This window comes from Nyctereutes procyonoides, unplaced genomic scaffold (assembly GCF_905146905.1).
Source record: "Nyctereutes procyonoides isolate TBG_1078 unplaced genomic scaffold, NYPRO_anot_genome, whole genome shotgun sequence".
Lineage (NCBI taxonomy): Eukaryota > Metazoa > Chordata > Mammalia > Carnivora > Canidae > Nyctereutes > Nyctereutes procyonoides.
The window spans coordinates 46,415,435-46,430,811 of record NW_026575126.1 but is presented as its reverse complement, the minus strand read 5'-3'; the positions used below and the strand labels follow the sequence as shown (position 1 = coordinate 46,430,811).

Sequence of the window (15,377 nt, the reverse complement as noted above, 5' to 3'; positions counted from 1 at the left end):
CCACCTTGGCTTGTTCAGATGCTTTGCTTTGGGTTCTCTCTCTCTCTCTCTCTCTCTCTCTCTCTCTCTCTGTTTCCCAACCTATAAAGGAACTGAAGCAATTGAGCCAGGTTGAGGACGCATGGATGCCAGCGCCCTAACAGACCTAGGAAGGTCTGCAACTGCTTTGGGGCAGTGGGGCGTGGTATGCTTGTACACCTAGGACAACTTAGTCTTACCTGACCAGGTAACACCCAAGTGCGTGACGGATACGCTAGGACCCTGAATTTACTGTGGGTTCATTGCCCTTTGCCCCCCTCGCAGAAACCCCAGCAAAGCCTGCAAGGTGTCCTGCAATAGAGGCAAGTCTCCGCGTGTTGACATTGGGTCATCAATGCAACGGGCCCATCTCACTCATATGGGGACGGGAGAGCAGAGAGGGGTCCTGGGCTACCATCCCGTGACACATCATGGCACTACAGGCAGCCCTCGGGGAGCGCTTGAGAGGTTCATCATGAAGGCAAATTGATCTTAGCTACCAGGAACTTGTACTTGTCAGTGTCCTTTCCATGAATTTCCTGGAAGCTGAGCACTTTTGCAGGAACACATTTTAGAAACTTTGTTTTTTTCTGGGCTGATTAAAACAAACAACACAACTTTGTTGCTATTTTTTAAATCAAGAGCAGATCAAATATTCAAGAGAACTTTGCCTTTTTTTTTATTACTTTGTCTTTTAACAGAGGGACAAACCAAATTCTAAAATTACACCGATATACTTTTAAAACTTCATTCATAAAAATAAAATAAAATAAATGAAATTTAAAAAATTTTTAACAAATATAACTTCATTCATTCAGTCTTAGTCCTGACCATGCAGAAAATTCTTTCCTCAAGATTCCCCTTCATGACCCTTCTACAACTTTCCTTTTTCATTTAGATTTTGTCCTAAGCATTTCCTCTCTCTAAACAACCAGTCTCACTTCAGGACAAAATTACTCCCTTTTTCCTTAACAAAAATATATTCTCATTCTTAAACCTTTCTTTTTTTTTTTTTTTCTTAAACCTTTCTTATGCTTCTACCTTCCCTACTTGCAGAATTGCTCTCCTTATCATTTCTGGCAATCTATATTTTAAAAAGCCTCCCCCTCTCTTTTTTCTTCAGTCTCTGCGGGCAAGATTTTGGTTATTTCCTGGGATGCTTATATTATAGAGACATGACAAGATTTACAACTTCAAGGGACAGGGAAAGGATGCTAGGTTTTTTTTTTCTCCTAAGAGGAGGATAATGGCTGTTTAAAATTTTTTGTTGTAGTGGGGATTAGAAAACATGGTGAATTTTGTCTGTTTTCTCATCAATGATCACTAGATAGGTAAATTGATTGATTGATTGATTGATTGATTGACTGATTGATCACCTTTTCAAGATTCCACATCTCCGTGTCCTAACCAGGTTTTTTTTTTCTTTTCCAAGTTTGTATTGAAATTTCAGTTAGTTAAAAGACAGTGTAATATTAGTTTCAGGGGTTGAATTTAGTGATTCATCACTTCCAACACTCAGTGCTCATCCCAAGTGCCCTCCTTAATCCCCACCACCTGTTTCACCCACCTCCCGACCGACCTCCTCCCCGGGGTAACCATCATCGTGTTCTCTATAGTTAAGAGTCTGTTTCTTGGTTTATCTCTCCTTTTACCATCACCTCCCAAGTCCATTTGTTTTGTTTCTTAAATTCTACATATGAGTGAAATCATATGGCATTTGTCTTCCTCCAACTGACTTGTTTCACTCAGCCTCTCTCTATCCCCATCCACGTCGTTACAGATGGCAAGATTTCATTGTTTTCTATGGCTGAGTCATATTCCATTGTGCATATATGTTCCGCACCTTCTTTACGCAGTCATCAGGTGATGGACATCTGGGCTCTTTCCATAATTTGGCTATTATAGGTAATGCTGCTATAAATATCGGGGTACGTGTATCCCCTCAATTTAGTATTTTTGTACCCTTTTGGTAAATACCTAGTAGTCAAGTTTCCGGATCTTAATCAGTGGCATCCTGTGTCCTCCTAGCTTTGCAAAAAGGCCCACTGAGGTCTCTCACTTAGCTCTCTCTTCCCTTCTCTGCCATGGTGCACAGTTTCTCCAACAAGTGCGTTAGACTGGCTGGCACTTGTGCTCATAGCATGGTTCAGAGCACTCATGGGATTTTCTCCAGCCTCCTGGCTAGCCAGCTCACCAGTTATATAGCTGCTCCCTAGCAGACTCTAAGCCAGGGTGATGGCCCAGGGAGACACAAGAAGTTACCTGGATCCAGCAATCAAAAGAGAGATTTGTTGGGGGGAACTTATATACAGTGAGTCCAGGAGCGACAGACTGGACGAAGTATCTGTTGCTGGGATCTACACCAGCAGCTTTTGTCCTGCAGCAACTGGCTCAGCAACTACCTGTGACCTCTCCCTCCTTGCATGGCCAGCGCTCCAAAGAGATGAAGGCCTGCCACGCGGAAGTTCTTTGTTACAAAGGAGATGCTGTGGGTTGGCCAACCTCGGGGCCTTGAACGCCGAACATGTTTTTTCTACATATCCTGCTTGATGGGACTATACAGGGAGCACAGGATCCGTACATTCTCAAGACAGCGATTAACAGGGTCATTTGGGGTGTGCTCGCACAAACCAGCCAGCCAGCACGTACTGTACATGCCCCCCCTGCCGTGAGATTTTAATTCCATAGACGTCCTGTATTTGTTTGTGTGCTGTATGCACATCTGTGATTTACACATAATCACAAGAAGTTGGTTTTTTAATCCAACCCCTTGCAAGCCAAGTTTCGCATCTGAGGGTGATATTGCCTCTGTAACATGAGAATGCATGCTCTACAGGAAACTTTAGGCCCACAGGGGCCAGTTGGAGAAAACACAGGTGTAACCTAAAAGTTCTCAGCCCAAGCCACATTGGAATCACCTACTGAGGCTTTAGAACATACATGGACCCCGGCCTGGAGATGCTGAATTAATTCATCAGGGGGTCCCAGGCATGCTTTTAAAAAAATTAATAAACTGGGGCACCTGGGTGGCTCATTTGCATGAGCATCTGCCTTCAGCTCAGGTCATGATCCCGGGGTCCTGGGATCGAGCCCCACATCCAGCTCTCTGCTCAGCGAGGAGTCTGCTTCTCCCTCTGCCTCTGCCCCTGCCCCTCCCATACTCGTGCTCATTCTCTCTCTCTCTCTCTCATAAATAAAATCTTTAAAAGAAATTAACTTCATTTTCCAAAGCACTTTTAGGTTTCCAGAAAAGTTGCACAGAAAGTAGAGAGAGTTCCTATATAATAGCCCCCCACCCTACATACCATTTTCCCTCTTATAGAACATCTTGCATTAGTGTGGTACATTCCAGCTGTCAAGCTGATGTTAATATATTATTAACTGAAGTCCATCATTTAAATCCACACTCACAGCTTAATGGTGTTTAGTTCTGTGGGTTTTGCCAAATGCAGAATGTCATCTTTACTGTGTCACATGGAATAGTTTCACTGCCCTAAAAATCCCCCATGCTCCACCTGTGCATCCCTTCTCCCCTTAACCCCTGGCTACCGCTGAACTGCTGGCATCTCTGGCTTTACCTTTTTCCAGAATGTCATATAGTTGGGATCATCTAGCATGTAGCCTTTGCAGGCTGGCTCCTTTCACTAAGTAAGGAATTCTTCACGTCTTGTTGTGGCTTGAGGCCTCATTTCTTTTTATCAGTAAATGATATTGTGTGGATATATCAGTTTATCAGTTTGTAGAGGGACCAGGCATTCTTCTAAGAGCTTCCCACATGGCTGCGATGTACATACGAGGCTGGACCAACTTCTGTCCTGTAGATGGGGAGACTGAGGCCCAGATTAGGAAGGAGGGCTTCAGGTCCCCCAGAGTTGGTGGAGGAGCAAACCGCTGGGGGCCTGACCCCCAGGATGTATCCTCCTTGTGCAGCAGACTCCCTCCTTTTTGAACTCCAGACCTTCAGGGTGTCCTCTGGGCCCTGGGGGGGTCACTATTGGGGGCATCCTTTCTGTAACTGAGGGGGCCAGGTTTCCACTGCTTCCCCCAGCTGCTCCCTTCAGGCAAAGCATGAGTTTTAGAGCCAGGCACCCCCATATGAAATACATGACCCTCTCTGGGCCTCAGTCTCCCTCTCTATAAAATGGAAATTCCCATTTTACATATGTTGGGAAGGACAAGGGAAGACTCTGTCCCTGGGCCAGGAGCTGGGGTCAGGGAAGACACTCCTCCATTCTTCCTTCTGCTTCCTCTCTTCCTGTGTGCTTGCAGTCTTCTGTGCTTGGGGTGGTTCTCAGAGCTGGAGTGGCTTGGGAAGGCTTCCTGGAGGAAGGGCCCTCCCACGTAGCCAGCTCCCCCAGACCCTTCCTGTCCTCTCTCCACTTCTGAGCCCTCTCCTGCCTCCCCTTAGGTACAGGTGGCTGCCCGACGATACAAAGACCACACCCTCAGCGGCTCCCTGTCTATGCACACCTCCAGCCAGGAGCTGCTTCTGCTGGAGGCCGACACCAGTCAGGACACCCAGAGACGCAGCCGGGGCTGGAGCATGAATGTCCTCCTCCACCAGGCAGTCCTCAGTGCCCCCCAGGCTGTCCAGCTGCAGCTGTCCAGCAAAGTGGCCCCAGCCAGGTGAGGGTCCCCAGAGGCCATGCAGGGAGCGGGGAGAGGGCAGGGAGGGGGGCCTCCAAGGGCAAAGGGCTGGTATCCTGGGAGATGGGAAATCATTGCTCAGAGGTGCCCTCTACCATCACTCAGGTTGAAATCACTCCTTGTATGCAATTCTTGATTTTAAGCCATTGAGGGAAAGGAAGGAGGAGGCATTCAGTTTTCCATGTCAATCTCTTTTTCTTTTCTTTCTTAGTAATGACTGCATTCATTGTAGGTGACTTGAAAGATTATAATAAAGAATAAAACGAGAGTCATGAGAGATCGTTGTGGGGAATATGTTGGTGCAGCCTTTCATCCCAAACTGTATCTCCACAACGGGGGCTTATCCACCACAACATGGCCATCAGGATCCTGGGGTGTGGAGCCTGCTGCCCGGGTTCAAACCCAAGCTCAGCCTCTGGGACCTTGCAGCAGCCACTGTGCCCTTCTGTGCCCAAGTTTCTCTACCTGCTTCTTGGGGTTGTCCTCGGGTTCACAGAGCAGCACACATGGATGCCTCACCAGTGCCTGGGCAGTGAGCATGTTCACTCCCAGCTGTCATTGTCACTGTCCCTCTGAGTAGGACACATTCTGGCAAAGACTGGGCCTCCATTAAATGTTTCTTCCCAGTTTCCCCTGCTGTCCCAGGATTGACAGCTTTTATGAATTTGAGGAGACCCAAGGCTCTAGGTATGGTTCTAGATCACTCTATCTCCAGAATAACCACCAAGGGATCCCTGGGTGGCGCAGCGGTTTGGCGCCTGCCTTTGGCCCAGGGCGCGATCCTGGAGACCCGGGATCGAATCCCACGTCGGGCTCCCGGTGCATGGAGCCTGCTTCTCCCTCTGCCTGTGTCTCTGCCTCTCTGTCTCTTTCTCTGTGACTATCATAAATAAAATTAAAAAAAAAAAAAAAAGAATAACCACCAAGAGCTGTCCACCCGTTGATTCACCATCTGTCTGAATGTCCATCATTGTCCCTGGTCTTAAAAGAGTTTGAGGCAGATTATGAAAACATAAATTGTTCTAGGTCAGAATTGACAAACTTTCAGCAAAGAGGCAGATGGTAAGTAAATATTTTCAGATCTATAGGCCATATGGTCTTGGTGGCAATGACTCCGAGATCGTAGCACAGAATCCTAGATGACATGCAAATGAATGGGTGTGGCTGTGTCTCAATAAATCTTGATTTACAAAACAGATTATGGGCTGATTTCAGCCCCAAAGACCCGTAGTTTGCCAACTTTTGTTCAATATTTTTCAAAACACATGAGGATGAGGAAATGAGTGTGAAGGGAAAAGAAAAGAAAAATGGGAAAGAAAGGAAGGTGCTCAGAGTGGCTTTCAGAAACAAAACACATGCCATGAAGTCCTCTGCATTTTTTAGAGCTCAGCTTAAGATTTGGCTCTGAGTATCCTAGTAGCCAACACAAAAAGAGAAACCGACCAGTGGCATTATTTGCAAAGGCCACGTGGAAATACACACTCACACCTGTGCACGTATGCACCAAGGAAGACATGGCTGACCGTGTTTCTGGTGTTGATCCTCAAGGGAAGTGTCTCCCATGGTGTCCTATGAAGAAATCTTTGTGGACAGGGACCATGTCCCATTCCCCAATTTTCCAGGAAGTTTAATACAGGCTTGTTGAAGCTGTTTATTTTCTCCTTGCTCATCATCACACATTGATGACTTATCATATCACACATTGATGACTTATCAGCAATATCCACTCAATATCAGTGGTTCGGTTTTATACCTCACTTTACAGAAGAAGAAAGTGGGACTCTGAGAGGTTATGTCCTTGTCCAAAGCCACAGTTAGTAGTGGCACTGGGATTCAAACCCAGGTTTGGCTGACCCCAAAGCCCGTGATCTTAACCCCTATTACACTGCATCCCCATGGGCTTAGAGCCCAGTAAAACAGTCCTATAATGGGTCTGGGCAACAGGGTTCAGGGACCTGCCTCTGTGGCCTGCCTCCAGGGGTAGGTGCTGCTCCTTATCCCCATCACGTTCCTTCCAGGGTTTGGCTGTTTTATAAGGCGCTGGTGGACCAGAACACGGCACAGCTTCTCCTCAAGGCTTCTGCGGAGCAGAGGGAGGCCACATCCTGACCCTGCAGAGCCAAGCCCAGCACACGGTGGCTGGTTGGACAGCTGTGCCCCACCTCCTGACCCTCAAGGGCATGCTGAAGCAGAAGAAAACTCTTAGAGAGGGTGAGCCTGGGGAACACCACAGGGTAGGGGCAGTGGGGGTCTTGGGGAAGCACTTTTATGGAACCACAGAGTAGATTAAATCCTGCATATTTTCAAGTCCACTGATACGCAATTTCAGTATCTCGTGCATTGATGATACCCCTTTGTCGGAAACTAATACCCATTCTGACAAAGCGAATATTCTAACAAAATACCAAGCAAATTTCCTTATGCAGTACTTGTCAGAACCATTAATGAACTAATGGACATTGGAAAAACCCAAGAGCAAGAGTTGGGGACAGAGTTTCCCATGCATATTTTTTCTAATAATTCAGACATAATTTCAGACTCACAGAAAAGTGGCAAGAATAGTACAAATACTCCCATAGGCCCTTTACCCAGGTTCCCCAATTACTGACATTTTACCACAATTGCTTTATCATTTTTCTTACCTCTTTCACTCTATATACACATAGTACCATTTTTATTTGTGTATAAAAATACATTTTTTCCTGAACTGTGTTTTACTAAGTTAAGACATATTTCTTTACCCCTACTGCAGCGTTATTTTTAAAAATAAAGATATTCTCTGGGCACCTCCATGGCTCAGTCAGTGGAGTGTCCAACTCTCGATTTCAGCTCAGCTCTCGATCTCAGGGTTGTGAGTTTGAGCCTGGCATTGGGCTTTGCACTAGGCATGGAACCTATTTTAAAAAATAAAATAAAGGTATTCTCCTCCATTCCACAATGCAGCCATCAAAATCAGAAAATTGAGATTATTTCTTTCCCTTTCATGATATTTACATTTTTGAAGGGTGTGAGGCAGTTGTTTTGTAGACTGGTCTTTGCCTTCCACAAACATTATGTGTGTAGCTGTAACATTCATCTATGGGCATAGATCAGTAGAAGGGCTATTTTCCAAAGCTCGCTGGTCCACCGGCCCTGGGATATCGATAGGGTGGCGCATTGGCCTCTTCCCTAAAAAAAAAAAAAAAGAAAAAAAAAACCCTTATTTAGGGGTTGGTCTGATGCTTCCTCGTGACTACTTTCAAGGAGGCCACAGTAGCCGTGCACCATCATATCTAGAGGTACCTGATGTCAGTATGTCCCAGTGTTGGTCACATTAGCTTTGATCACTTGATTAACAATGTCTGCCAGGTTTCTCCCCTGTTAAGTTTTTATTTTTTCCTTCAAATTCTTACCTCTTAAAACAGGTTGAAGAACATTTCCTTCTCTTTTATTTCCCAAAAGAGTTTGTGTAAGATGGATGTTCATGCTCCCCTTTGTGTCTGGTAGACTCTACCCGTGAAGCCACCTGGAATGTTCTTTGTGGAAAAGTTTTTTGGAACATGTCTGGATGAAAAGCTATTGAGATTTTCTATTTCGTCATGTGTCAGTTTGTAAGCCATACTTTTCGAGGAATTTGTCCGTTTCAATGAAGTTGTCAAATTCATTGGTGTAGAGTTGCTCATTTTATCTATTTTATCTTTTCAATATATGTGGGATCTATAGCGCTGTCCCTGCTTTCAATTCTGATAGTCATTCCTTGTGCCACTTCTCTCTCTTCCTTAATGATCTAAGAATTCATTAATTTTGTTGATCTTCTCAACCAACAGTTGGTTTTGTTGTCTCTCTAGTTGTCTCTTTCTGGTTTCTCTGATTCCAGCTCTTATCTCTATTATTTCCTTTCTTACCCTTAATTTGGATTGACTCTAGTTTATTAAAGTGGACATCCAAGCCATTTATTTTTAGACCTTTTTTCTTTCCTAATATAAGCATATAAAACTGCCTATTTGCCTCTCAGTATTCTGTGAGCTGCTTCCCACAAATTTTGATGTCCTGTATTTCCATTATTATTTATTTTTGAAATATTTTCTGAGCTCTCTTGTGATTTCTTCCTTGACCCCTGGGTTATTTAGAAGTGCTTTTGCTTAATTTCCAAATATTTGAAAGTTTTCTAGATAGCATCTTAATATTTATTTTCATTGTGGTCAGAGGATCAGTCTTTTAAAATTTGTTGTGACTTGTTTTATGAGCCAGTATATAATCTATCTTATGAACATAACTTATGCACTGAAAAGGAATTTGTGGGGTGCCTGGGTGGCTCCGATGATTAAGTATCTGCCTTCAGCTCGGGCCATGATCCCAGGGTCCTAGGATTGAGCCCCACATTAGGCTCCCTGCTCAGCGGGGAATCTGTTTCTCCCTTTCCCTCCGCCTTTCCCCGACTTGTGCTCGCGCTCTCTCTCTCTCTCTCTCTCAAATGAATAAAAAATCTTAAAAAAAAAAGAAAAAAAATTTGTATTCTGCTCCTGGGTGTAATGTTCTATAAAAGTCAATTAAGTCAAAGTGCTTGGTTTTATATATCCTCACTGATTTTCTTTTGGTCTTGTTATTGTATCAATTGATGAGAGAAGGCTGTTAAACTCTCCAACTGTGTTTGTGGATTTCTCAATTTCTTCATTTGATTCTGTCCATTTTTGCTTCTTGTGTGTTGACATGCTGCTATTAGGTGCATGTGCATTTTTGATTGTTATACTTTCTTGATGAATCAAGCCATTTATTGTGAAATGTGCTGTGTCTCATATGACTCTCTTTTTTAAAGATTTTATTTATTTATTCATGAGAGACACAGAAAGAGAGGCAGAGACATACATAGGCAGAGGGAGGAGAAGCAGTCTCCCTGCAGGGAGCCCAATGTGGGACTTGATCCAGTACGTGGGATCATGCCCTGAGCCAAAAAGGCAGACGCTCAACTGCTGAACCACCCAGGTGTCTGTCATACGATTCTTTATCTGAAGTCTGTTTTGTCTGATACTAATGTAGCCACTCTTGCATTTTTATTGCCATTCACCTTGTATGTATTTTGCCACCTTTTTGCTTTAAACACGGCTCCTTATATTTAAGGTAAATTTCTTGTAGACCACGTATAGTTAGATTTTGCTTTTATGTGTAGCCTGATAACCTCTGCCTTTTAATTATACTAGTTAGTTGACTGATGTTTAATGTAACTATAGATATAATTGGATTTATGTCTACTATTTTGCTATTTGCTTTTCCATATATTTTTTGTTCCTCTATTCTTTTCTTGCCTGCTTTTGGATCAGTTAAAAAATTAGAACTTAGTTCTATCTATTTCTCTTTAAATATCTGTTTCTTTGTATTATTTAACATTTTACTTAGCATTTGAATTGAAGCATTTCACATTAAGTGTAAGAACCTGGGCTTTCATCCCTTTCTGCTGTCGTTGCCTTCTGTGTTAGATCTACATATACTCCAACTCTCCAATACAACATAATAATTTTTGCTTTAGTCATATTGATTTGAAAGAAGTTAAGAGAAATATTTTTTTATTTTTGACACACATATTCACCCTTTTTGGGGTTTTTCACTCCTTCCTAAAGTTCAAAATTTCTTTTTGGTATCATTTCCTATCATTTTAAAGAACCACCTTTAGCATTTCTTGGAAGGCAGGGTAACTATCAGTAAATCCCTTTCATTTTAATTTGTCTGAAAATGTTATGTTTGCCTTCATTCTCAAAGGACATTTTATATATGCATAAATTTAAACACATAGGACATTTTCACTTTTGGGAAATTATTTCTTCAAAGATTTTTTTCTGTCCCATTTTCTCTGTCCTCTCCTCCTTGGGATTTCCAGTTGATATGTTTCAGAACTTTTGATACTGCTGCATAGGTCTCTGAAGTTCCCTTGATTTTTTTTTTTTTTAGTCTTTTTTCTTTCTTCAGATGTCTATTGATCTGTCTTCCAGCTCACTGATGTTTTCTTTTGTCTTCTCCAAATACCACCCAATAAAAATTTTAGGATTATCTGATACATTTTTTAAATCTTAGATTTTGTAGTTTTTGTTCTGGAATCACCATCAGGGTTTCAAAAAAATGATTTCCATTTTTTTACGATTTTGTTTATTCATTCACAAGAGACACAGAGAGAGAGGCAGAGACATAGGCAGAGAGAGGAGAAGCAGACTCCATGCAGGGAGCCTGATGTGGGACTCGATCCCAGAACCCTGGGATCACTCTCTAAGCTGAACTGCTGAGTCACCCAGGTGTCCCTGATTTCCATTTTAAGGCTGAGATTGCCTCTGTTCATTCAATACAAGAATATTGTCCTTGGGATCCCTGGGTGGCGCAGCGGTTTGGCGCCTGCCTTTGGCCCAGGGCGTGATCCTGGAGACCCGGGATCGAATCCCACATCGGGCTTCCGGTGCATGGAGCCTGCTTCTCCCTCTGCCTGTGTCTCTGCCTCTCTCTCTCTCTCTCTCTGTGACTATCATAAATAAATAAAAAAATAAAAAATAATAATATTGTCCTTATATTCTCAAGCATAGTAATAAGAGGTGTTTTAAAAATCCTTATAACGTTCTTGTCCTGTTTCTTGGTACCTCTAGAAATTTGAGATTGTATTCTGGACATTTTGAATGATGTAGAGGCTCTGATTTTTTAATTTCTCTCTCTTTTTAAATATTGTGTTTATTTATTCATGAGAGATACACAGAGAGAGGCAGAGATGTAGGCAGAGGGAGGAGGCTCCATGCAGGGAGCCCAATGTGGGACTCTATCCCAGGACCCCAGGATCATGACCTGAGCTGAAGGCAGTTGCTCAACCACTGAGCTACCCAGGTGTCCCTCTTTTTTATTGCTCTGAAGAGGGTTTCTGTTTTATTGTTTCGTGATTGTTTTTGTTTTTTCTTATTTTAGCTGGCATTTAACTTGGCTAGACTCAGAATCTAAACTCTCTCCACTCCAGTGGAATGCAGCTGAATTCAGTTCAGTTCTCTTATTTTTGCTGGGCTACTTGGAATATTTTCTACCCTTTTGAAGTTTGGGGATCAGCAAAGATTTGAACAGAGTTTATAGGTAGAATTTAGAGTTTCCCCTGGTTGGCCCTCTCCAGAATTCCACACTTTCCTTTTCATTTGTTGCTATTACTTTGAACTCTGTTTTCAGACTCTTTAGTTGTTTAGACTGTGGATTGTAGTCTGAATGTTGTCCACTTTCATGGCACCAAAAAGAATGAAAACATGCAACTCATTTAGAGCTCATCACTTCCTCCAAGTGTTGACTCCCATCCAGGGTCTGCCAATCTGTGGTCACTCTCCTGTCACTTCAGATAGTTGTTTCTTCATTTTGCCCAGAGTTTACAATTGTTATCTTGGAAGCATTGGTCCAGTCAAGCTCCCCAACCATTCATAGAAATGGACATGTTCCTATATTTTCTGAGCTCTTCCTTCCTTTATGACCGTAAAGATGTTTCGGTCTCATTTTATGTTTTCTGTGACATGAAATAAGCCATTTCTCCAAGGATCCTTGGTTCCTTTCAGTGCAAATTAGTATGTAGAAACTAAGATCTCAGTGCCTGGTATGTTTTTTCCTACTGGACTATCCATCTGGGCCTTTTTTAATGGATAGATCAAGGAAACAGAAGTGTACACACACACACACACACACACACACACACATACACTTTCTATATCTGTTTATAGGTAGATAAGTTTAAAGCCATTAGTTTACACTGATGTCTTCAACTTCAGTCTATCCTCAAAATGCTAATTCTCATTTTTTTCCCTTTTCATATTTCTCATTCCCTTCTCCAACAGAAAGAAACCAATTATCCACAATATATTTATGTATGTGTTCAGCCCAAGAACACACAGAAAGTAGTTTCAGAGTTACTAACCTATAGTTCTGTGAAAGTAAACTTTGTTAATTAGAATTCAATATTTGATTAGAATTCTTTTCATCTTTGGCCTGAACATAATGTGGTTGAGATCCATCCAAGTAGTTGTTGAAGGCATAAATCCAAACCCTGTGTTCAAATGTTTATTAGAGTTAATCCCCACCCCCACCCCTCATGTGATTCTGTTAATCATTTGAAATACAGTTGGGTTCACTGGTTTCTGTTTGTATTCCATTTTTAGGTTTTCCCCTATCCTTATTGACTTTATGTATTTGTTTTTTTGATTATGTGAAACATTAACAAGGTTCCCAAAGCCAGGATCACACAGAAAGGGACCCTTTGCCCAAGCATCCTGGACCGTAACACCCTATCTAGACATCTGTCCAGGGCCCAGTGTTTCAGAACCCGAAGGCTCTGCTTGCTTCCCCCAAAAGGTGGATGCTATTCTCTGGTCTGGTAGTAACATTAGCACTGACCCTCCTAATCCCAAATTGGTTAAAATGTGCAAAAGTCAAATTTCATAATAAAATGCAAAGGTTTGAAAAAATGTAAATATAATCAAGTCAATAAATGTTACAGAGAACCATTCTTTTTTTAAGATTTTATTTATTTAGGGCAGCCTGGGTGGCTCAGAGGTTTAGCACTGCCTTCAGCCCAGGGCATGACCCGGGAGACCCAGGATCGAGTCCTACATCGGGCTCCCTGCATGGAGCCTGCTTCTACCCCTGCCTGTGTCTCTGCCCCTCTCTCTCTCCCTGTGTTTCTTGTGAATAAATAAATAAAATCTTTTAATATTTATTTATTCATGAAACATACACAGAAAGAGACAGAGACACAGGCAGAGGGAGAAGCAGGCTCCCTGTGGGGAGCCCGATGCAGGACTCGATCCCAGGAATCCGGGATCGTGCCTTGAGCCAAAGGCAGGTGCTCAACCACTGAGCCACCCAAGTGCCCCACAGAGAACTTTTCTTGTCAAGTTTACTTTGAGTAACACTGATGCTCCCTCCTTCATTTCCTAACACCTATTACTTCATTTCTGAAGGCAATTATTGAGGTATAATTTCTTGGAGTGTAGTTTATATATAGGATTGACGTTTTGGTAAACTCACAGTTGTATGGCTACCAAAACAATCTTGATACAGAACAATCCCATCTCCCCCTGCAAAGTTCTATCTTGCCACCCATTGTAGTCAGCCTCTCTCCCACCCGCAACCCTGGCAACCACTGACTGAGCTGCTGTCCATCCCCACGGTTTTGGCTTTTCTATAATGTGACATGAATGGGAACATACAGTATGTTAACTCTTTTGAGTATGGTGTCTTTCGCCCAATGTAATATGGTCGAGATTCATCCAAGCTGTGGCACATATCCATAGTTTATTCCTTTTTATTGCTGAGTTGTAGTCCGTGGTATGGATATACTGCAGATTATCCACGCACAGTTGAAGGACATATGGGTTGTTTTCAGTACTTTCCAATTACAAATGAAGCTACTATAGTCATTGGCCTACAGGTTTTTGTGGGACCATATGGTTTCATTTCCCTTGAGTAAATACCTAGGAGCGGAATTGCAGGATTGCATGGCAAGTACATGTTGAAATCTAGAGGAAACTGCTGTGCCATTTCACATTCCCACCAGTGTGGTGAGAATCCTCATTCCTTTGCATCCTTTGCTAGCAATTGGTGTTGTCAATTTTTGGTTTGGGGGCTTTCAGTTGTGATTTATACTTGAATCCCATTTTGGTTTAAATTTGCATTTTCCTCAGGACTAATTACGTTGAACATCTTCAGAGGCTTATGTGCTACTTAAAAATTTTGTGAGCAAAGTGTCTATTTAAACATTTTGCCCATTTAAAAAATTGAGTTGTTTTCTTGAATTCCCAAACTGAATTTGGGAATTACTTACACAAGTCCCGTATAAGATATGTGTTTTGAAAATATCTTCTCCCAATCTGTGGCTTTATATTCTTTCACTGGTGTCTTTTGAACAACAAAGATTTTGAATTTCGATCAAGTCCAATTGATTTTTTTAATCAATAATCCTTTTTCTGTCGTGTAAGATATCTTTATTTACTAAACCCGAGGCCACACCTTAGAAGTTTTATGATTTTAGGTTTTAAAATGTGGGCTTCTGATTAATTTTGAATTAATTTGTGTATATGATTGGGTAAAGGTCAAGGTAATTTTTTTACTTGTGGATTTTCAATCATTTCAGCACATTCATTATAAAGACCATCCTTTCTCTCCTGAATTATTTTTGTACCTTTGTCAAATATCAACCGACCATGTGTGTGGGTCTATTCCTGGACTCTATGCTGTCCTATCAACAATATTTCATTTTCTCTTCTCAATAGTCTAGTGAAATCTTACTTTGGTTATCCATGATTAACTGGTTATTATCTTACAGGATATGGTAACATAGGACCTTACAACATAGAGAATTTGTAAAAAGATGACCACAAGATTCTGTGAGAAAGCTCTATCTTTGTGGAAAGTGCCCTGTACTCTGTGATTGAGATTTGCATGAGTTCTGGGTCTGGAAGCACAGAACTGCAGCCCAGCGGTACAGAAGGGCCTCTTCCCTGGTGGTGGTAGCCCACGAATCCAACCTTCAATGATAGGAGGGGGAGATATAAGAGTATTTGGACCATGCCAGGGTTCTGAGAGAACCTGGGTGGGGGCCAGGAGATGCAAATGGTTCTGATTACAGCAAGAATTTCCCTGTTGCATGAATTATATATGGGAATGGACTGGCCCAAATATGTGGATTCTTCTCTGGATGGATGAGACCTCCAAGCAATTTTTCCATCCCCAGAATGCCA

The 15,377-nt window shown here is 42.3% G+C and overlaps 1 protein-coding gene across 1 annotated transcript in view; it reads left to right on the top strand.

The window, feature by feature from the left end:
- The window catches only part of LOC129519850 (uncharacterized), a 123,652-nt gene that overhangs the window by 64,599 nt on the left and 43,676 nt on the right, over positions 1 to 15,377 (top strand). Inside the window, 3 exon segments of the mRNA XM_055340682.1 lie at positions 4,427 to 4,644; positions 6,684 to 6,751; positions 6,754 to 6,876. Coding sequence (XP_055196657.1) covers positions 4,427 to 4,644; positions 6,684 to 6,751; positions 6,754 to 6,876 — 409 coding nt within the window.